The sequence below is a fragment of the Nematostella vectensis genome, chromosome 4, assembly GCF_932526225.1.
Source record: "Nematostella vectensis chromosome 4, jaNemVect1.1, whole genome shotgun sequence".
In the NCBI taxonomy this organism is placed as follows: domain Eukaryota; kingdom Metazoa; phylum Cnidaria; class Anthozoa; order Actiniaria; family Edwardsiidae; genus Nematostella; species Nematostella vectensis.
Window position 1 is genome coordinate 9441193 of NC_064037.1, and position 21550 is coordinate 9462742.

Below are 21550 nucleotides of genomic sequence, written 5' to 3' on the forward strand. Positions count from 1 at the left end.
TCAACACAGGCATAGACTGACTCAAACTTCTCCTTGCCCAATCCAGTAAATTAGAATATAATTAGAAAATTTAATGTTTTTAGTTTGAAAATGTTGAGTTTCTGTACAATGTCTTGAAATTATTACTCAAATGTGCTTTTTTACATTCAAATTCCTTGTCTGACACCTTGGCTTGACAGCTTCTTGTAACAAAAAATGCTTAGTCATGGTGAGTCATTGCAGGGATAAAAACCGACACAATAACATTTGAAACAAAAGACGAAGTCACCATGTCAAATGCTGACTCTGGCAAAATCATAATTTTTAGTGATTTCTCATTATTACTAATTGAAATATATACGGGTTGCCTGAGTTGATTATTTTTACAAGGCGTTCCTTGCCGCACCCTCGCGGAGGTCCAGCGGATTTCCCCATGGGTAAGAAAGAAAGGAAAGCCACGTTGGAGGTTTGTTGTCAAAGAAAGTTTGCCTTCAGAGCCGCAAATATCTACAATCATGGCTGCAACTACCCTAGACACTACAAATTTCCCCCTATACGCTGTCAATGTGCTTGACAAAGATCATATCCTTGTGGCCGGGGGCGGAGGCGCCGCTAAAACTGGCGTTCCAAATGCAATGGTAAGAATAACAACAATAGAGTTTGTGATTTGTGAGTCTTTATGACTATCTTAATTAATATGATCATGGTGGAGTGTATAAGTTCTTGGGAATACTTTAACTGCTAGTTTGTTGGTTTAAAGCTGTCTAAACGGTAAATAATCACTGTAATTTTGTAGGGGGAGGGGTATGCAAAATGTTAGAACTCCCCTTTGAGATTGTCAGTAAGGAACTGAATACACAATAACGAACAGCAAATATCAGAAATAAAAACAGGCGTTTTGAATGTACCAATCTTTTGCTGGTATTTTGTACGATAATACCTCTGCATGAGTGGGAGAATGGGATGGGAGGCTTGTCTAGGGGGGTGGCTCTTGGAAGGAGATACTTATTACAAAGAGAGTGTGAAATTAATATTTTGCTGCATATTACAAAATGAATATTTGTTTCAACATTTTTTATAGAAATGATTAGAACAATCATGGTATTTTTTTATATTTTAGAATATTTACAAACTTGGAAGAGAAAACAACTCCCTCAAAGCCATTTTAGTACACAAGTTTGATGCTGGCAGACGTGCAATCATGAACTGTGCTCTGCACCCCACAGAGAAGGTGATGGCAGTGGGCATGGATAATAAATGCCAAATTATTGAATATTCCTCGAAGGAAGAGGTCAAAACTATAACAGAACAGCAGGGCAAAAACAAAGAGAAAACAATTAAAAGGAAAATGAGAACATTTGAGTTATTAGAAAAGCAATCCCAAGTTACAGTGGAACTGGACGAGAAAGACGAAGATGATTGTGGGTTTCAAAAAGTTGTAAAGTTCACGTCTGATGGAAAGTTTATTATAACTGGTGGGTCAGATGGGCATGTTAGAGTTTTAAAGGTAGGTGGTACTCAACCTCCTGATACTCAAACTCCTGATATATATCTTATCATTTAAACTTAAATATTTCATAGTATTCTTTATACTGTTTTTATCCTAAATTAAATGCATATTGTATAAAGGACATAAAAGTTTTACTACATTGTTATTCAATATTTATTTTGGTTGATCTTTATACTGTATTTGACCCACTATGACATTAAGTTATATGCCTTAGTAATATCATGTCATAATTATCTATAAATATTGTATTGTTTACATTTTTATGTAAAATGCTTTTCATTTGTATTCCAGAAATTCTGTGTTTGGTGAACCTTTTTTATGTTCTTTTATAGTAACAAATTATATGTGTAAGGCATGTTTTGTTCTTTTCTCTTCTATCAGATGCATCCCAATCTTTTCCCAGTCTTTTTTGGAGTGGTGATAGCAATAAATACTTTTTTTTCTGATAACAGTACCCCTCACTAGATTGTGTGCATGATGTGGTTGCGCACAGAACTGATGTCGATGACTTGGACATTCACCCATTTGGCAAATATGTAAGTACTATATGACCTACTGTGTTATTCACCCATTTGGCAAATATGTAAGTATGACCTACTTACATGTAGATATTAACACCCATTTGGCAAATATGTGAGTATGCCCTATTTAGATTTGGACCCATATGGCAAATTGCTTTCCTTTCCTTTTTTTCCCTTATATATGCACAATGCTGATATCAGTTGACAACCTGCTTACAAAGCAGCAAAAATCAGTGCCTATGTTTAATCTAAAATCAAACATAAAACTTAAAATGATGGGCTATGCAAACAAAAAGTAGGCAAATAAACAACAAGCTAGTGCCTTTAGATTGCTCCATCTAAAGCATTTCTACATTATGTTCTTGCCTGCTTTGGTAGGATTTGCCACAGTAGGAACCTAATAATTAGAACTCTCTGAAAACACATAGACACTACATTAGACACTATTTTGTCATTTCCTTTGAGGTTTTGACTTAACTTCCTTTTGACTGTATTTTCTTATATTTAGAACTATACATTATTTTGTCACATGTTAAACAGCCCATGTAACCTTCGAATTTGCTTGTAGTTTGTAACTGTGTCGAGAGATACAACAGCGTATGTTTGGCGGATAGATGAGGGCAAGAAGGAATTCCAACTTTACTTCTCAGGCGACAGGGAGGAAGGATTTTTTAGGGTCAGAGCTTGCAGGTAAGTGCAACAAAAATACCAAAAGTACTATAATAACAAACTTCATACAGTGGAACCTCGATATAATGATAACTCAATATGACATACCCAATTATAACAATACTTGATATAACAAAACTAGCGAAAAAACTATTTCAGATGTGGTATTGGTTTGTAGATTTGGCGTAGATGAGTTCAAAGAAGTCCACTTACACACCATCCATGTGCTATCATGTAATGTTAAACTATTGTTAATGGGTATTGTAAATGTGATATTGGTTTATAGATTTGGAGTGAGTGAGCGCAAAGAAGTCCACTTATACACCATCCATGTGCCATCCAAGTTCAATAGAAAGAACCCCACCCCGTGTTACATTGTCAAGTGGGATACTAAAAAATGGGTTCCTGGTCTTAGCCAGGCAGCAGGCATGGAGCCCTTGACACAGATGGCTGTAAGGTACGTACATGAGACTTAAGTCTGTCAATCAAGAATCAGTAAAGCACAACAAAAACATACAAAATGGAATTCCTGTTCACAAGCCAAAGTTACTTATCAAATGTTACCATCAAAACTAGCCAATTTTCATAGAAAGGGACGAATGACCAGCCAATTAACCTAACCATCAACCGATAGAAAGTGTTTAGGGAATTTTCGAGAAGTCAAGTTACAGGATCCATCGCCAACAACAATAAAAGAACTAAAGAGGTACCTCCATTCTTGGTGAAATGTATCAGTAAATACATTACAGGGACTTTTTTAATTCATTTTAATTCATCCCAAGCGCATAAATTGTAATAAAGAACAAAGACGGCCACTCTGGCTATTGATTTTTCGTATTCACAGACTACAATAAAGTATTTTCATCATATGCATCACTATTCATGCTGCCGTTTTGTAAGACTTGTTTTTTTACTCTATTATAAAAGTGCACGAACATTTTGATCCACCCTGTATATTTTAAATCCTAATATGTAAATATTGGGGCCGAGGAACACAAGCTTCTAGAGGCCCAATTCACTGACAGGCTTATACACTGCAGTGGCGTAGCCAGGATTTTTAACAGGAGGGGGCCCAAAAGGTCCATTCAAACACTTTCTCTTGTGTTTTAGATAATGTCTCATTCATTTACTGTATTTTTGGCTGCTAAAAGGGGGGGCCTGGCCCCCTGGCTACGCCCCTGTACTGGGCTCGCCTGTTATTTTTAAAGTAACAATTATGTGAACCAGAGATCCTGTTATTTATTTATTGTAGATCACTAATGGTAAGTTAGGTGGGCCCGAAAAAAAAACATTGCCTATGGCCTTAAAATTTCTATTAATAATAGTTACCTCCCAGATTAGCATCTTATTAGCATTATATATTTCGTATCAAAGCTAGGTATTTTTTTTTATTATCACTGGTATGATTATGCACCAACAATAATTCTCAGAAAACGTATTAAAGCTGGAAGCAAAATAATTACTTCAATGTGTGTAGAACTGTGTGCCAGCCACCAATATTCATTTGGAGTTTTATTGTTTTTTAAATGTTGAATGAAAGGACAATATAACATTTATTAGTATAAATCCACTCACATACTATCACAAATCTCGCAATTTTATTGGCTCCCGTACTCACTGTTTATTGAGCCATAGATAGTGAGTAGCGAAAAAGCTGTTGCTTTTCGTGACAAAAGCGGTTATTTATTTCTCAGAATTATTTAAATCATCATTAATTTGAGGGTAGTTTGTGAGTGGATTTATACTAAAACAATTAGACTACTCAATCTCGTTTTCTATGCGTCAAATAGGCAACTTGCCGCTATGCGCCTCGTTGAGTCTAATTATTAAATAGAATATATCTTTACTTTCCTTATTTGTTTTTTTAATATGACTATAATTTAACCATTTGATATTGCCTTTTTGCTGATTTCACTCCTTCAATCTTGTCATCAATCCTTGATATCCATTCTGTTTTTCTTGTTTGACCATCTGCTAGGTGTGGGTGTTAATTCTCCGATTATTTCTAGAAACCACAATAAGCTTTTTATTCAATCAATTTTCTCATTAGGAATTACATAGACTTACAGTGTAAGTGATTAAAACAAGGCTCAAAGTAGGGATATTTTGTTTAGTCATGAGATTTATTGAGTTTCTTTTTGTAAATATGATTTTACTCACTAAAAATTTATGAGAGATGTATTTTTATTGTTTATGTACTCACCAAATTACTCAAAGTTCATATATTTTAAAAAAATAAGAATAAAGAGCTATTGTTTTTAATGTAATGCAGTATTATCATAATGTTCAATTATTTATAATTTTATCTAGATTAAGTGATCCTTTTTTTGCGTTTGCAGTCCTAATGGAGTTTATCTGGGCGTTGGCACCTCTGAGGGTGGAGTCGCAGTCTATATCTCTTGGAATCTTATGGTAAGCCTCTAAGTCTATGTAAGCCATTAATAGAACAAAAAATGACTTGCCTGTGTGTTTTTAGTCAACTTTCTAATACTAATTCGTCTTTTGAAAAGACAGAAACTTAGTAATCTCATATATTGGAAATCTTTTTCTAAATACCATTTTTGGTTCCCAGAAAACTACAAATTAATACCATTTGTTACTTTTGTAAGCTTTAACAAAAATATTTTTCCTGGGTTTAGACTTCATTAGCTAGTAATCCCCCAACTAAGGAAATCACCCCCTTCCCCCTAGAGCACTAACATCTGCGGATGAGTGACTTTGGAGTTTCTGGAAACCTCGAGAGCAGCAGATGAATATATTGAATACAATAAGTGATGAATACAATACATTTAGGTTTTGATGGTCTCACATCAAGTGGAATACCTTTAATTTGTTTCCAGCCTATACTGACTCTGCAGGAGGTGCACAGTATATTTGTGACTGGTCTGACATTCCACCCCGGATCCCAACTCATCAATAAAGACCTCAACAAAGAACTAGCGCTCATGAGCATATCAGCTGACGACACGTGTAAAGTGACAACAATAGCAAATAGAGGTAAGGGAATATCAGCAGATGATACATGTAAAGTGAGAGTAAATAGCAAATAGAGGTAAGGCTACATCAGGTGACAACAATAGCAAATATAGGTAAGGGAATATCAGCTGACGACACGTGTAAAGTGACAACAATAGCAAATAGAGGTAAGGGAATATCAGCAGATGATACATGTAAAGTGAGAGTAAATAGCAAATAGAGGTAAGGCTACATCAGGTGACAGCAATAGCAAATATAGGTAAGGGTATATCAGCTGATGACACATGTAAAGTGAGAGTAATTAGCAAATAGAGGTAAGGCTACATCAGGTGACAACAATAGCAAATATAGGTAAGGGTATATCAGCTGACAAAACATGTAAAGTGAGAGTAATTAGCAAATAGAGGTAAGGCTACATCAGGTGACAACAATAGCAAATATAGGTAAGGGAATATCAGCAGATGATACATGTAAAGTGAGAGTGATAGCAAATAGAGGTAAGGGTATATCAGGTGACGAAACATGTAAAGTGGGAGTAAATAGCAAATAGAGGTAATGCTATACCAGGTGACGAAACATGTAAAGTGAGAGTAAATAGCAAATAGAGGTAAGGGAATATCAGCAGATGATACATGTAAAGTGAGAGTGATAGCAGATAGAGGTAAGGGTATATCAGGTGACGAAACATGTAAAGTGAAACATGTAAATAGCAAAAAGAGGTAATGCTATATCTGGTGACGAAACATGTAAAGTGAGAGTAAATAGCAAATAGAGGTAAGGCTACATCAGGTGACAAAAATAGCAAATAGAGGCAAGGGTATATCAGCTGACGAAACATGTAAAGTGAAAACAGTAGCAATTAAAGGTAAGGCTATATCAGGTGACAACAATAGCAAATATAGGTAAGGGTATATCAGCTGACGACACATGTAAAGTGACAACAATAGCAAATATAGGTAAGGGAATATCAGTGGATGATTCATGTAAAGTGACAACGGTAGCAAATATAGGTAAGGGAATATCAGCCAATGATACATGTAAAGTGAGAGTAAATAGCAAATAGAGGTAAGGGTATATCAGGTGACGAAACATGTAAAGTGACAACAATAGCAAATATAGGTAAGATTATATCAGTGGATGATACTTGTAAAGTGACCAGGCCTGTAGTCAGCATTTTGAGCATGTGGGGTTCGTTTACCCATTTAGCCAACCATTTTCTCTTAGGTAGCTTGCCCTAGCTTGCAGTGGTACTCAAATTTCCTCCATTAGAGTAGACCTTCCAGTCAAGTGTGGGGGTTCGTCTGAACCCTCCTGGCTACGGGCCTGAGTGACAACAATAGCAAATAGAGATAAGGGTATATCAGCTGAGAATGCTTGTTAAGTGACAACAATTGCAAATTGAGGTAAGGGAATATCCACTGACAAGCTGCATTGGGAAGTGTCCACGATACATCTGCAAGATTTTGGCCAATTGAGAGATATTGTAAATACAATTTTTCTAAAATTCTAGTGATCTCTGAAGCAATGTCTTTGTTATTTTTACAGGTGAATACAGCGTTTGGTGGATAGCAGCAGGCTTTCTGTTCCTTGTATACTGTGCATTCACACTCCTAGCCTACCTTGAATTTGACTTTTAATCAACAATTTGAGAAAATAGTATTGTCAATTGAGAATGTAATATCTTGATTTTACAGACAAACAGAAATAAGGTACTCAATTTTCCATTCAGACAACATAATTCAACTGATTGATAATGGAGGATTTAATTGAGAATATATCTTTTTTTCTAATTTGCTGGTACAACTTGCAATATTGCTCATTTTAAAGGGGCAGCGTCATGGTACTGTGCATGTCTGGAGTCAGTGTTTATTGTAGGCTTTTAATTGTCTGCCTTGTTTAAGCAATAAGGCAATATTTTGTTGTGGTTATTTCCTTTGAAGTTAAGTCTCCCACATGTACCAAAGGCTCATAAGTCAATATTAGAATTTGACTAAAATTCATTGTGTCTAGGCCGGAAAGCTATTGCAAAGCTCTAACCATGACAATGCCCCTATGTGCACAGGGTTTTTAAGGGGACAATCTAATTAACAACAGTTGATCGACCAACTTTGATAAATCCCCAAAAATAATAGGCTACTAGTAATTTCAAAACTCTTCTCTTTCTAGGGAAAAACTAAACCAGAGAAAGAAGGTATATTTTCCCCGTTTTATTGAATAGTATGGAGCCATACAGGAGTTATTTTATGACAACTTCCCAAGGCTAATTGTTGGACAACCCTTGAGCTGCATTCAATGTAAATGATCTTGTTTCTTCCTTCTCTACATACATTTGCATTAAGTATAGTTATGGAAAATACGCAATTGAAATGCAAAGTGTAATCTTTATGCATAGACTATTCAGTCATATTAGTTATTTATTGCTAAATTAATAGATTGATATTTGAAATATAGACAACTAGAAAGTTTTCACGTTAAAAACAATCAGCAAGCCCATTGCCCCTTTGTAATTTATACACAGGTGTTTCTTAGAGAAGAGCAACTATTACTGTATCTAAAACAGACTTTTATTTGAAAAGTTTATCTATAAGGGGTTATCTGGGTGACTATTCGGATGTACATTTAAAGTCTTTTAGGACATATAAATAAAAAAATATAAGTTATTGAAATATGAAAATGTTGTTTTTATTCATTTAATTTGGTTCAAATGTTATGCCAAGAATACAGTTTATAACTACTGGTACTATAAGTTCACCAAACACTTATATTCAACTCTTTTTAACGATTTTGGTCATTATTGAGCACAATGTTCAGGTTTAAACATTTGCATAAATTGTAATTCATGTATAATTTTGAAACACAAGGAAGTATAATGGTTCATCATTGTGGCTTATGACTAAAGGCTCACAAGGTATATTGTTTGTCAGGATAGAGAGTTCTTTTCACTACAACGACAAAGTGAGAAATGACACTCTTTGGGTAGGCCCTTAATACCAGAACCTGAGTTTTAAGACTTCCTCAGGGCATATATATTTAAAAATAACAAATAAAATGATTATGAAGATGATTAAGTCGTGGTGGATCTTTTCAATATCATGGTTCAAGATCTTGGAGATTATAGAACACACATTTAGTGGGACATATATTCTTTATTGGCATCACTTGCATCATAATTATACATAACTACACATATTCTGACGCGGATGTTGAGAAGCTGAGCCCTTACCCAGCCCAAATACTGTCGAAATGTGCCCACATGACTATCATCTATTTGGATTCAAGAAATTATAATTCACTAATCCAAAACTGTGCATGCATGTGAAGAAATCAGTGTTCTTTGTACTGCAATTTGTTATCTCCTTTACAATAAAATAACGATCTGATATCTACTGTATATTCTTTGAATTTGTTACCGCTAAAATATTGTAAAACATGTCCTGCTTGTTTACATTTTCTTGTAAACCCCAGGATTTTACAACACTTCTTGCATCTTATAATTCCTGTAAAACAACAAATTGTATTCAATGGTAGAATATAGAATAACTTAATTTCTACAAGAATGAGCAAGGGGATTGGAGAATAGTAGTATCCACCCTAAAAACAAAATTAAAGAGCTCTAGCAAGCCACCTTTGTTGTTGTTTTTATTCAATATTGAAAGACACAATTTTGTGATGAAATCTATACACAACCATCTGAAAATAAAATTTATATAGAGGTTTTGCACGGGTCACGTGACACCATAGCAACGGTTACTACGCCGCCATCTTACATGCTAGGTATATAGCTATTTCAAGAAACTTTGTCCATATGAGAGCGCGTAAGCGTACGCGCCAAGACCGCGAGGGAAAATATGTTAACCTGCCAATATTCTACAAACAAAATGATTTCGAATGCATTTAAAACATATATCTGCCTCTTTGAAGACAGAGCAACATGTTTAGACTTCACCTGTATCCGGGCGAAGCCGCGTTATGGTCTAAACGATTCGTTTTGCGCTGCTGCGTTGCGGTATGGGCGTGTGTCGCTCTGGACAACGTTTTTTGAAATAGCTATAAACAAAATGGCAGCAACAGTTCTCCCGAACAGCTAATGGAAAAGGACTCAGGCTTGGTGACATTATTTCTTTCTTGCTGTAATGACATAATGGCTACCAGAGAATCTTTTAATTGCCAAAATAAGCCAAACAACGAACATTATCTTACCAAGCCTATCCACCCTCATGAAAAGCCAATAGTTGAATAAACATTATTTTGTGCCAAGCCTATGTATCGATATCTACCCTTCTTAAAATACTTACATTTCTTTCAGGTTCTTATTAATGTCTGTTGTCCTTTTCGCTGCTAACGCTTCTCCCACCGCGGGGGCCCATTCCGGTACTTCGCCCTCCTCTCTGTCCCTGCCTAGCGTCTGCTTGTTGTGCTCCCACGGCGTTTGTGTTCCTTCCTCCCCTTGGTCCTTTATTTGCATCTCTTCCGCCCCTAGGTCCATCATTTGCATCTCTTCCGCCCCTAGGTCCTTCATTTGCGTCTCTTCCGCCCCTAGGCCCATCATTTGCGTCTCTTCCGCCCCTAGGTCCATCATTTGCGTCTCTTCCGCCCCTAGGTCCATCATTTGCGTCTCTTCCGCCTCGAGGACCGTAAACTGCACTACGCCCTCCACGGGGGCCATCATAGCTTCTCCCACCTCTAGGCCCTTCTTCATACAAGTCTCTTCCCCCCCGCGGTCCTTCCAGGTTAACTTCCCTTCCACCACGGGGTCCCTCTTCGTAGAGGTCCCTTCCTCCGCGTGGTCCTTCTAGGACGAGGTCCCTTCCTCCGCGTGGTCCTTCTAGGTAAACCTCCCTTCCACCACGGGGTCCCTCCTCGTAGAGGTCCCTTCCTCCGCGTGGTCCTTCGACAGCCCTTCCTCCTCGTGGACCTTCCTTGAAGCTTCTGCCACCACGTGGCCCATCAATCTCACGTCCTCCCCTGGAGCCCTCATACGACCGTCCACCTCGGGGACCAAATTCAGTGGCTCTGCCACCACGGGGACCATTTTCCATGGAGCGTCCTCCACGTGGGCCGTCATAGGACCTCCCTCCTCGAGACCCATCAAACGAGCGACCCCCGCGGGGACCGTAAACTGCCCGTCCGCCTCTTGGGCCATCTTCGGACGACCGACCACTCACTGCAGACCTTCCTCCGCGGGGGCCGTCCATCTCTTCCTCTGGGAGGGACCTCCGCTTCCTGCCACCGCGCGGTGCCTTCTTCTCCTTGTGAATGGCGTCCGACTTCTCAGCAGACCGTCCGCCTCTTGGCGCAGAGCGACCTCCGCGTGGTGCCGTCAGCAGTTCAAGGATGGAGCGTCCTCCCCGAGGGGCCTCTACGGATCTTCCACCGCGAGGGGCTTCCAGAAGCTCAATAAGGGACCTGCCGCCGCGAGGGGCCTCCAGTAACTCGGCAAGGGACCTGCCGCCTCTTGGTGCCTCAATGGACCTCCCACCCCTGGGTGCGTCGAGTAATTCGGCTAGAGATCGTCCTCCCCTGGGTGCGTCGAGTAAATCGGCTAGAGATCGTCCTCCCCTCGGTGCATTTAGTAGCTCGGTTAAGGAACGTCCACCACGAGGCGCATCCCTCCCCCCTCGAGGGGCTGCAAGAAGGTCCAGTAAGGATCTACCACCTCGTGGGGCGTCTAAAAGAGATCGTCCTCCCCTAGGGGCGTCACGGCCGCCGCGCGGAGCCAAGAGATCAAGTAAAGATTCTTCATCCAGATCATCAGCTTTCTCTTTCAAAAGTTCCAAGACGATTGCTTCGTCTGCCGCCAACTCTTTGTCAAAGTCCTTTTTGCTCAATTCTTGAAGTAGCGTTGACTTTTCGGATTTTTCCTCGTTTTTTTCACCTGCAACATAATTTGTTGACAGGCATAGAACAGCTAATACAAAAGCGCAAAGAGTCCATTTGAAATAGGCCATTTTAAGACTGGGGAACGAGATCCGTTGGGGAAAAAGCGAAGCGTGCGCGTCGAGTGGATGTCGATTCGCGCTTTGTGCTTCACATATGTGACCGGACCAAGCAACACGCAAGCCCTTTATTCCTTTCCAACTCAACCAAGCAATTAAATAGTCCCGTTATCAGCCCGTTATCGCGATGACAGCGCTTAATTATTGATTAACTCCACGCAAATGCAGAAAATAAATGACCCCTCGCATAAAACATATGTACTCTGCCTTTTCATATGCGCAAATACTTCGACCGCAGATATTGGCACTGAGAGATAAGAGTCATGTAAAACAACTCAAATCTTCTTGAAGCCGATTAGACCCTTTCGAAAAAATGCGAGTCTTGTTTCGCTAAGGGCATATAGTTGAGATTGGTGTTGGTATGTCGGAAGGGCCGCGTTTGGGAAGTTCCTTGGCATTCTGAATACTCGTGGGTGGTGTGTGTCGTTATGCTAATATGGTGAAAGCAGCTTTGATTGTGGGGTGGCTCCAGATGGTGTATAAATTCAAGCTTAATAGAGAAATAATCATTTTGGTGCTCCGATTATCGCAAGATTTCGATTTACGTTTGACTAGATAATTTCCACATAAACAGTTTGTTTTAAAATGTTGTATGGGTAGCAGTTTTGGGATACGAGTGGAATAGGGATATTGACTATAAGGGCATAGGCGAGAAGTGTTAACTAGATCAAACCATTTTTTCCTAAAGACTAACGATCTACCAGATGTTTTACGTAATGAACAAGGTTATTGGAGTTAATGTGATTAAATGAGCTGGTAATTGCTCTTTATGTTTGCCTAACTGTGTGCAAGTACTTTTACAAGGTCGAAAAGCATTTTTTTCTTTTTTCTTTTAGACTTGATATGGAATTCATTTGTACAAACAACTTTATAAATTATCGATGAGAACGAATGGAAAATCAATGCAAGAGTGAAACTAAATATGTTGGTAATTTTATTAGAGAACCAATTCTTGCAAATGGCCCCATTTACCAAGAATGAATAATTTCATTAATGTGTCCCGTAAAATGCACAAAGTTTATTTATACTATTGCATAATTTACAAATATTGTTTTCTCTACGACCTCTACAAATCAAATCTTAAGTTATATATATTGTATGAGCAATTAAATATATGACCGGGGAGTCATCCGATTTTTAGCCACATCGTTTGGCACCACAACTTACTTTTCTTCTGAAATTCAATATTGAATGGGCACTAAAAGTGTGGGGAAATAGAAAACTTGTCCATATTGACCACATTGCCTGCCTGGCTTTGTTTCTTTTCTTTCTTTTCTTTTTTTGCATCCGCCCCACTTTTAGTCCAACCGAACTCTTGCTCAGTCGAACCTTCCGCTGAAACCCACGGGAACACAAAGGGTAGGAGGAACATAGAGTTTGTAAGGCTAAATTTTAAACCACGAAATTCTGTCTTATACGCTTAACAGCGCCTTGTTTTGCGACTAAACGGGCACATTTCGGGTAGCGCGTTGGAGACTGTTAGCTCAGATCACGCAACGTAACTTGACCGTTAGCGTCAAGTGCGTCGCAAAACAAGGCACAATGTCAAGGGGTTTTTTGTGGTTTAGAATTTAGCCTTACAATGTCTGTTTCTTCTGCCCTTGGTAGCGCTTGCTATTTGCAGTTCCCGCCACCCCCCTATGAAATGCTCTCTAGACCCAGAACGACCCTGACTACGTAGCAGTTTGTTAGATTTGGGCTTGCTGAAGGAGCGGAGGACGACAGAGCAAAAAAAAATGGCATTAAATTTTCCAATTCTCAATATATAAGCTCAAGATTCCGCTTACAAGGAGTTTCTCTGACCAAAAGCTTAATTCAAATTTTAAAGAAATTAAGAAGATATGAAATTTAGATATTAGCGAGCAAAGTTGGCTTAATTTCTGATCAGAGGCCGACTTCTCCCTAAAAACGAGGATAATTCATACTTTGAACATTTAAAAATTGCACTTTAAGCCTCATATCTCGAAGACGAATCCATTAGAAAAAAAACACTTTTTGATATGTTGGTTTACATAACACAAGGAACCTCTTTGCAAAAATTCAAGCTTACCGAAGTTAACTTATTTTGGAAAAACTTGCCCTTTTTTTGCCCTGTCGCGGAGGACACCTCTTCCCGTCCCTTGGCTGGCTGTGACAAAACTTGGCCCTAGTCCTCTCACACTAACAACACAGGAGCCCTGATCTGCTTTGTCCGCGTTACCCTGGTACCGAGGATAGGCAGTCCCGAGATGCCGCTGTGGCACGGGAATCAAGCGGTGCGAGATTGTGTGCCAATAAATATTTGACACCGCCTACAACACCCTGCCTACAACACCATGTGCATATACGTCGATCAATTACAGCGCAACACTTGATACAGGTATGGCAATAAAATCCGATTTATTTTAATGTAGCAGTTATTCAGTCGTAGAATACTATTACTTCGTGTTTGAGGGTTTGATGCCTTATGCGGAGCGAAATTTAATATTTCAAAGATAAGGGCTTTAGCTTGATAAGGGCAGATTATGACGACCACCTTCATGCTATTTCTAGACTTTTCTGCGATTTCTAGGCAAAAAGGTTCAAACTATGTTGCGCAAGCATCTGCCGCTTAAACTATAATGGCCGAAATAGCTGCTTCCCACAATTTGAGCATGTATTAACTGACAAGAACTGCCTTCGAAATAGAGGGAACCATGTGTTTGTCTCAAAACATGATAGCCTCACTTCGCTGCACTTATGGATGCCCGCGCGCAACATCGTAAATAAAACTATCTATTGTATAATAAGGGCAAGAGAGAGCATGCTTTCTTGATAATGGTTATAAAAAAAAAACAGAAATAAAGTGATATCTGTAGTTAATCGTGACGATCCTTATCGCCCTCCGAAGTCTTGGTTTATACATAAAACTTCGATCATTCTTGTTAATGGTAATTATATAAAAACACTTAACGTATAATTATTTGTTTTGGCCAGTTTAGGGCCAGTTTTGGTGGAAGAAAAGGTTGTCTTTCGTTTTATTTTTAATCAAAATTTATTTGAGTGTTGTTGGCTAAACCGCACATCGAAATCATTACCAAAAAAACTTTAGTACGGAGAACGAATTCAAATGCATATCTACGTGTAACCAAAAAAGCCACTTCAGTGCTCTGTTCAACTGGTGAGAATATGACGTCAACCAATCAGGTATCGCCAAAGATATCAGCACGTGCGTTGAGCGTGCGCCAGAAAGTTTGACGTAAGCAGTGGTTGTGAGCAGTTGTCTACAGACTACGCGGTTATTATCAATTTAGTCAAACCATGGGGGCGTTGGTATCAAGGAAAAAAAAAGTCAACAAAGTAAAACAGTATTTAGTGGCAACTTCAAACACACGAAATTTAAAACAAAAATTTATATGAAAAATGGCGTGGTGATGCCGTTTGTCCGACAAAAACATTTTCGCATTCCCCTTCTAACAGACAGCTGCCTCTTTTCCCTGCATTTCGCTGAGCCCAATTCCGCACTAAGTCCGCTTTACAAATTGCTTTGCACACATAGAAAATTTCTTTTTATTGTCGATACACTCTTTTTAATAAGAACTTTTTTTATAAGAACGTCCAGCCTGAGATTTCACCAAATTTTAAGAACATGCCGAGGCTAGCATAGGATAGCATAGGATAGCAGAAAAATAATCTTTTTTAGTCCTGATGCGTTGTAAAATGCAGAATTAAATTGTGCTTATAGTAACAACCTTATTATTGCTATTGATCAATAGTGTAATTATATTCCTAATAATTCATCGGGTATTATATTCTTATATACACTAAAATATAAGAACATCGGTAAGAACATATTCGGCCTTAAAATGTCCCAAAAATAAGAATGGCTCAGCCTCAACTGAAAATTAGACGTTCTTATAAAAAAGAGAGTAAAAAGTAAAAAGACCATCAATAAAATAAAAAGCCGTACTATTGTACCTAAATTATATTGGTGCCAGAGTCTGGGTTAACTTCTGTTTGGATTGTAGAGAAAGCTAGAAGCTAGATCATATACAGTATATTAGAATAGTTGGCTCTTTTGCAGGTCCGTAGCCAGGGGTGGTTCGGGGGGGGGGGGGGGGTCGAGAGATGGTCCACTAAATCGTTAAACGAACCCTCCCCCGCTCAAAATCCTGGCTACGGGCCTGTTTTGAGTATTTGTATCTAAATATATCGGTGCTATAGATCTGTCTGTGTGAATTGTCTTTTTGTGACCGTACGGATCGTCCGAGTAAGCCAGATCATTTGTTCCTAAATATATTGGTGTTATAAATCCGTCTCATTAAAGTTTCTGTAACCTTGTAAGCTAAATCATATATTAGAATTGTATATTAACAATTTGTATCTGGGTTAACCTATAGATCTACCTCGGTTAATTATCTGTTTTCCTGTAACCATTTGGGTTATTAGCTTGCCACCTCCAGGAGTCCTCACCTGTAAATAAAAGCAATCAAAATTCCACTGTAAACATACATGCAGTAAGACATGTATATAATTTCATGAAGTACTTGGGCCGTTTCCAGATAATGGCTCAGGCAGTACAGAGTTTGTTAACGGCTTTTAAATTTTAAGCATTTCAAGCACGTTTAACTAAATGTTTAGCCCCTTTATTGTAAAACGCGTAAAAAGTTACAGAACACTACTGCAAACAAAATTTGACCTCCCAAAGCCTCGCTTTCAAGCTCAAATTACACATCAAGTGTGAGAAAGCTCGGCTAAAGCTCGGCTGTTTAGACAGCGACATTTTTGTTTGAATGGTGGATGGTTCATATTTCATTACCTTTAGTCTCCCAAAATAGAACGAAAACAATACAATGGTAAGGCTGAGTGGGGCTCTTTAGTGTTTTCTATGGTACTTACACATCTCGTTTTGAGCTCTTGTGGCTTTCCAGTTTAACTCTTTTGCAGCGAGGGAAGGGTCGGCATAACATGAAGCAATGTCACCTGCTCTTCGATCAGTAAACTTGTATGGAATCTACAATATGGAGAAAATGTATATATCGATTCGGGGATATAGGGAGAGGTTACAGAATATTTCGTAGATAACGATGATGATAATACTCAGTAGCATAAAACTCAACAGGGCAACAGCAACATAAACAAAAACAATACAAATATCGATGGTTACGATTATGATTACAATGATTGTTGTGATAATGATGATGATAATGATAATGATGGTAATTATGATAATGATGATTGCTTTGATGATGATGGTGAGAAAACCATGGTTATAAAACAAAGGGGTTTATTGTTAGTGGAGATCTAAACCATACAATGCAGCTGCAATGGCAACATGAAAATAAAACACATGACAGAAATTACAATACCTCTTTGCCAGATGCTTTTTCCACAGCTTTGACCATCTCTAGCACAGAGTACCCTCTGCCAGTCCCAAGATTATAAACCTGAAATAGGAATATAGAGCAAGTACGTTAAAACATAGATTGATATACATCAGGAGCAGATCCAGGATTTCAAAAAAAAGGGGGGGAAGAGCTTCAAGAAAGGGGCTAAGATTTATTGTCTGTTCGTGAATTTCCTTATATTTGTTTTACTGTTTTTAAGCCAAATATATGAAAATAAAGGGTGGGGCCCACAAGCCCCTCCTAGATCCTTTCCTGTACATGAACTGAAAAAAACAATAGCATATATGGGACGATGGCTAGAGGCAATTATAAGAAAGCTTTTTAAAAGTTAGCGGGCAATAGTTGCATTTGTGTCTTTAAAAAATTCAAATTTAAATTTGTCAGATTTGTGTGACATCCCCTATAGAAATCCTGGCTATGCTCCTGCTAGCCCCTCTCCCTTAAAGTTTTTCTAGGCTCTTGGTGCTTTTTGAGATGTTCTGGATAACACCCCCGAGCCCCCATTGAGATGTTTGGATACCCTCCTCCCCCCTGGTAAGGTCAGGATTACAAACCCTCACATACCTTCCATCCACACTTCTCTTCAACCTTTTTGAGTGCAGCAACATGCCCCATGGCCAGGTCAACCACATGTATGTAGTCTCTAACCCCAGTCCCGTCAGGGGTATCGTAATCTTTGCCAAATACATTTAGGTGTGGCCTCTTGCCAACTGCAACTTGGGTGATGTATGGTAGTAGGTTGTTGGGGATGTCCTGTCATGAAATTACTTTATTTATTTATTTTTATTTGAAAAAAAAAAAAAAAAAAATTAATTGATATACATTGAAAATAACTGGTAGAACATAGAATGCTAAGTGGAGGGGGTACTCCTAATAATGTTGAAAATTCCAAGAATTCAGAAATGCCAGAAAATTTGACACAAAGGGCAAAATGTCATCTAAATAATACCTTATGTTTATCTGATTTTGCGATGAGAACCAAAAGACACTATACTATTGAGAAGGTTACTCATACCGACATCAACACTAATAATAAGGCTTTATATAAGCAGGTGGCAGAAGAAATGGATTCAATCATGATGAGTGATAAAGCATAAAACTTACCTTTGGGTCTTCCCCTATCTTCCCTGACTTGTGGGCACCAACTGGATTGAAGTACCTCAAAGACACAATATTAAACTCCTGGAAGAATCATTAGCAAACACATGATTGGTCAAGTATGATGGACAGATCTGTTTAATCCCCCACGTTAGGGAAACGGAAATTTTATCACATGTTTTTCCAACATCCATTAACCACATTTAACACCAGACAGTATCATTCATCAGAGAAACATCTTGAAATGCATTGGACCTAGCCATGTTGCATACAGCGCATCATACCGTACATACATGCATCACTGTTTGACCAGCCATGAATTTCAATGTGTGTACCTTTTCCGCATAACATAAGTCTTTAAGCATTTCCTCAATGAAATATTTTGTCTTTCCATAAGGATTGGTGCAGCCCCCAGCTGGGTGTGACTCAGTTATTGGAAGAAACTGAGGGTCGCCATAGACAGTAGCGGAAGAAGAGAAGACCAGATTATGCACTCCATGCTTCTTCATACACTGCAAAGGAAATACAGCCAAATGCAATAAGCTATTTTTTGTTTGTTTTTGGTTGAAATCGGGTATTCGTACCAAGGCACCTGGGGTGGGTGGATGAAAAAAAGGGGGAGGGGGGTTTGTTATTGGAGAAATGATCTCCAAGGGATTGTGGAACATGGATGGTGGCGTGGGATGGGCAAGAATAGGGATGACAAAAACAGCTTTTGTAATCATTGTCATAAGTGCCACAGTCATCATCCTATCACTATAGTTGTCAACATCCCGGCATTATCATTATTATCAGCATCATTATCAACCATCATACAATCATGATAATGATAACCATTATCATCATCAACATTACAGGATCAGAGTCTCAACAACCTATTATCAGCACTGTTGGCATTGTTTGCTTTGGGTTATATATTCAGTATAACCAAGCACTGTTGGCATTGTTTGCTTCGGGTCATATATTCAGTATAATCACCCATTCATTTTTTACCTCTAATAAATGCAAAGTTCCTGTCAGGTTGTTGTGGTAGTATCGCAATGGTATTTGAACTGACTCCCCAACAGCTTTTAGACCGGCGAAATGGAGGACTCCATTAAACTTGTGCTATAAAGTAAGAAAAATAAAAGATTATTGAAAAATTATACAACAACAAGGTAAAGATGTAAAAATATCATAATTATAGCATTTAAGCTGCTATTTTAAGTAAGTCTTCCGATGTTTCAATCAGTTTTTATTATCATGAAACCTGTTTGATTTGTAACACTATTAGTATTTCATGAATCTTTTAACTAACCTTTTTAAAAATATCATCTAAAGCTTCTTTGTTCAACAAGTCCTCAATGAAGAATGGGACTTTTTTCCCTGATATCTCTTCCACTCGACGTACACACTCTGCTAGGCAAAAGAACTAAGCATGATTTACAAGTTCACATTATAAAAGTGTTTATTATCTTAATCTACCTAAATCCTAGATTTTTTAACTTATAAGGGATAGCTCCAGATAACCTACAATGATGAAATTCATTGCAGTGAAGCAAAAACTTATATTATTGTAACAAACACCAAAATTGTGCTTCACATTGGGACATACAAGCATACAAAACACCTTGTTGTTATAAGGACTTAAAGCAGCTACTTGTATGCTATGTTGCTCCTGGCTATTTGCTTGTATGCAGTTCTAATACCTGTTCACCTGGAGAAAACGACAGGGTACACAGCCATCAACCACTTCCCCCCCCCCCCCCTTTCCCCAACCAACCAACCACCTGACACACACACACCTAGATCCCAAGAGGGCTGGAAAAACCCACTTACCAGCATCTGAGTTGGAGAGGTTATCAATGATTACAACTTCATAACCAGCATTAAGTATCTCAACCACACAGTGACTGCCGATGTAGCCTGCACCTCCTGTGACGAGAACCTTCTTCGACATAACCATGACAACTGCTGTAAGAAGTCAAGAACAAGCATAAACATGACAAGAAACAACTTCATTGAAAATAGTAACTGAGATAATAGGAAGTAAATAAATTGAAATTTAGTTTTATGTGAGTCTTGTTTAACCAAGCTTCACTCAACTTTGTGCTCAATGTATAAAGTGGCCCCCGGGGGGGTTCTTTCCATGTCGACCTGATAGGGATGCTCGTCATATTTTTACTGGTCAAAATCAGGCCTCAGGTATTTTTTAGGGGGTATCAGAGGAAAAATAGGCTTTTCTCTTAGAATTGGTATTTTTAGGGCCCCCAGAAGAGGCCTTTACAATCTGCAGTGACAGTGCTTGCACAATAATTCACACACATGATCGTAAACTGCATAAAACAGTCTGTATTTCTGCTGACAGGTTGTCATGTGAATGCAGGTGGGTGTACAAAGACAGTTAATTGTGCTACAGAAAACATTTTTCAAAGTTTTGTAAAAAAAAGTGCATGCTGAATAGAACTATTTTAAACCAAGAATGTTATTAATGTAATACCTTTATTTGAACATTTGTAAGTTCTTTCTACAGGGGCATTAGTGATTGATTGAAAATAGTGATTTTGTTATTAGCTAGAGGCAAATGACATTGCGACATGACCATCACCATGGTAATGATCTTTACCCAGATTGAAATATTCTGGATCTTCAACAAGATATTAAATATGAGATAACACTAACAAAATGACTACTGCATATTAAGCAAATGATGCATCTTCATAGGGGCAGAAAATTGATGTTTAGGAAGAACATTGGTATACATTTACTGATTTCAACCACCACAATAAATATTTTTTCCCCACTGACTGCTTCGGGGGTATGAATTGGGATGACTATTATAACTAAATATTTGAACTGTGTGCCAACGATCAACATCTTTTTGATAATTTTACCATTTTAGCCACGTCAAAGGGTAGGATGGACAACTTAAAAGCCGGACAAAATAAACCTAGGACACACCACAAAAAAACTTATAATATACACATTTATAAGTAACTTTAAAAAAGACTAGTTAGCTTAAAGGCAGACTATATATAGTCAGACTTTAAGCTAACTAGTCCTTTTTACTAATACTTGAATCGTCGATGAAATATTTAACTTTCAGCCCTCAATATTTCATCCATTTATGTCAAATTCGAGTAGTACTGAATATTAATTCGAGATTAGGGCATTACCTTATGCTTGTAGGTGTCTAAATGATGTGATCTCAAGCAAATCAAGAGAAAATCTACTTTTTTCTCGCAGGAAGTAAACTCGTTGTTTGAGCAGCTTCGAGTTTCCGACCGAGTGAGTTGAGAACTGGTAACTAGTCTATCACAATGGACAAGTCAAGATTAGCTAGGGAGAGGTGGGGTTTATTTAAAGCGAAAAATATATGCACTTTCCTCGTTAACAAAACGCTATATTTTTAAATTGATTCTTAAAAACATATTTTGGGCTTTAATGATGGTCTTA

General features: G+C 38.3%; 3 protein-coding genes and 1 long non-coding RNA gene across 5 annotated transcripts; 1 reads left to right on the forward strand and 3 right to left on the reverse strand.

Annotated features, from left to right (window-relative positions):
- Positions 1-395: 395 nt before the first annotated feature.
- LOC5522378 (prolactin regulatory element-binding protein) lies at positions 396-8329 on the forward strand. The gene is made up of 8 exons (XM_001642079.3): positions 396-617; positions 1100-1486; positions 1942-2025; positions 2579-2700; positions 2966-3136; positions 5019-5091; positions 5520-5676; positions 7201-8329. The coding sequence occupies exons 1-8, from the start codon at positions 495-497 to the stop codon at positions 7290-7292; spliced, it is 1209 nt and encodes a 402-aa protein (XP_001642129.1). The 5' UTR covers positions 396-494; the 3' UTR covers positions 7293-8329.
- LOC125561833 lies at positions 4164-5584 on the reverse strand. Its single transcript, XR_007307518.1, has 2 exons — positions 5503-5584; positions 4164-4684 (listed from the first exon to the last, which is right to left on the reverse strand). It is a non-coding gene; the product is annotated as an uncharacterized LOC125561833 (long non-coding RNA).
- Positions 8330-8781: 452 nt separating the features above from the next.
- On the reverse strand, positions 8782-11723 carry LOC116604750 (collagen alpha-1(II) chain). The gene is made up of 2 exons (XM_032367564.2): positions 9951-11723; positions 8782-9152 (listed from the first exon to the last, which is right to left on the reverse strand). Exon 1 carries the CDS (start codon positions 11601-11603, stop codon positions 9969-9971), a length of 1635 nt encoding a protein of 544 aa, XP_032223455.2. The 5' UTR covers positions 11604-11723; the 3' UTR covers positions 8782-9152; positions 9951-9968.
- Positions 11724-14657: 2934 nt separating this feature from the next.
- Positions 14658-21413, reverse strand: LOC5522241 (UDP-glucose 4-epimerase). 2 transcript variants are annotated; one of them, XM_032367704.2, is made up of 10 exons: positions 21271-21413; positions 19934-20068; positions 19413-19510; positions 19109-19222; positions 18451-18627; positions 18122-18199; positions 17582-17770; positions 16979-17056; positions 16509-16623; positions 14658-16082 (listed from the first exon to the last, which is right to left on the reverse strand). In XM_032367704.2, the coding sequence occupies exons 2-10, from the start codon at positions 20058-20060 to the stop codon at positions 16021-16023; spliced, it is 1038 nt and encodes a 345-aa protein (XP_032223595.1). In that variant the 5' UTR covers positions 20061-20068; positions 21271-21413; the 3' UTR covers positions 14658-16020. The 2 variants fall into 2 exon arrangements, with proteins under 2 accessions (XP_032223595.1, XP_032223594.1); XM_032367703.2 differs by having other exon boundaries at positions 19413-19513.
- Positions 21414-21550: the final 137 nt, after the last annotated feature.

What these genes read in the sequence shown, in the direction of transcription:
- LOC5522241 (XM_032367703.2), bottom strand. Translation starts at nt 20,060, where the DNA reads ATGGTTATGTCGAAGAAGGTTCTCGTCACAGGAGGTGCAGGCTACATC. An exon ending in CCTCTCCAACTCAGATGCTG is followed by an intron (nt 19,514 to 19,933) that starts GTAAGTGGGTTT and finishes TCTTTTGCCTAG; the next exon opens with CAGAGTGTGTACGTCGAGTG. An exon ending in AGATAGGGGAAGACCCAAAG is followed by an intron (nt 17,771 to 18,121) that starts GTAAGTTTTATG and finishes ATTTCATGACAG; the next exon opens with GACATCCCCAACAACCTACT.
- LOC5522378 (XM_001642079.3), top strand. Translation starts at nt 495, where the DNA reads ATGGCTGCAACTACCCTAGACACTACAAATTTCCCCCTATACGCTGTC. An exon ending in GGCATGTTAGAGTTTTAAAG is followed by an intron (nt 1,487 to 1,941) that starts GTAGGTGGTACT and finishes TTCTGATAACAG; the next exon opens with TACCCCTCACTAGATTGTGT. An exon ending in GACAACAATAGCAAATAGAG is followed by an intron (nt 5,677 to 7,200) that starts GTAAGGGAATAT and finishes TTATTTTTACAG; the next exon opens with GTGAATACAGCGTTTGGTGG.
- LOC116604750 (XM_032367564.2), bottom strand. Translation starts at nt 11,603, where the DNA reads ATGGCCTATTTCAAATGGACTCTTTGCGCTTTTGTATTAGCTGTTCTA.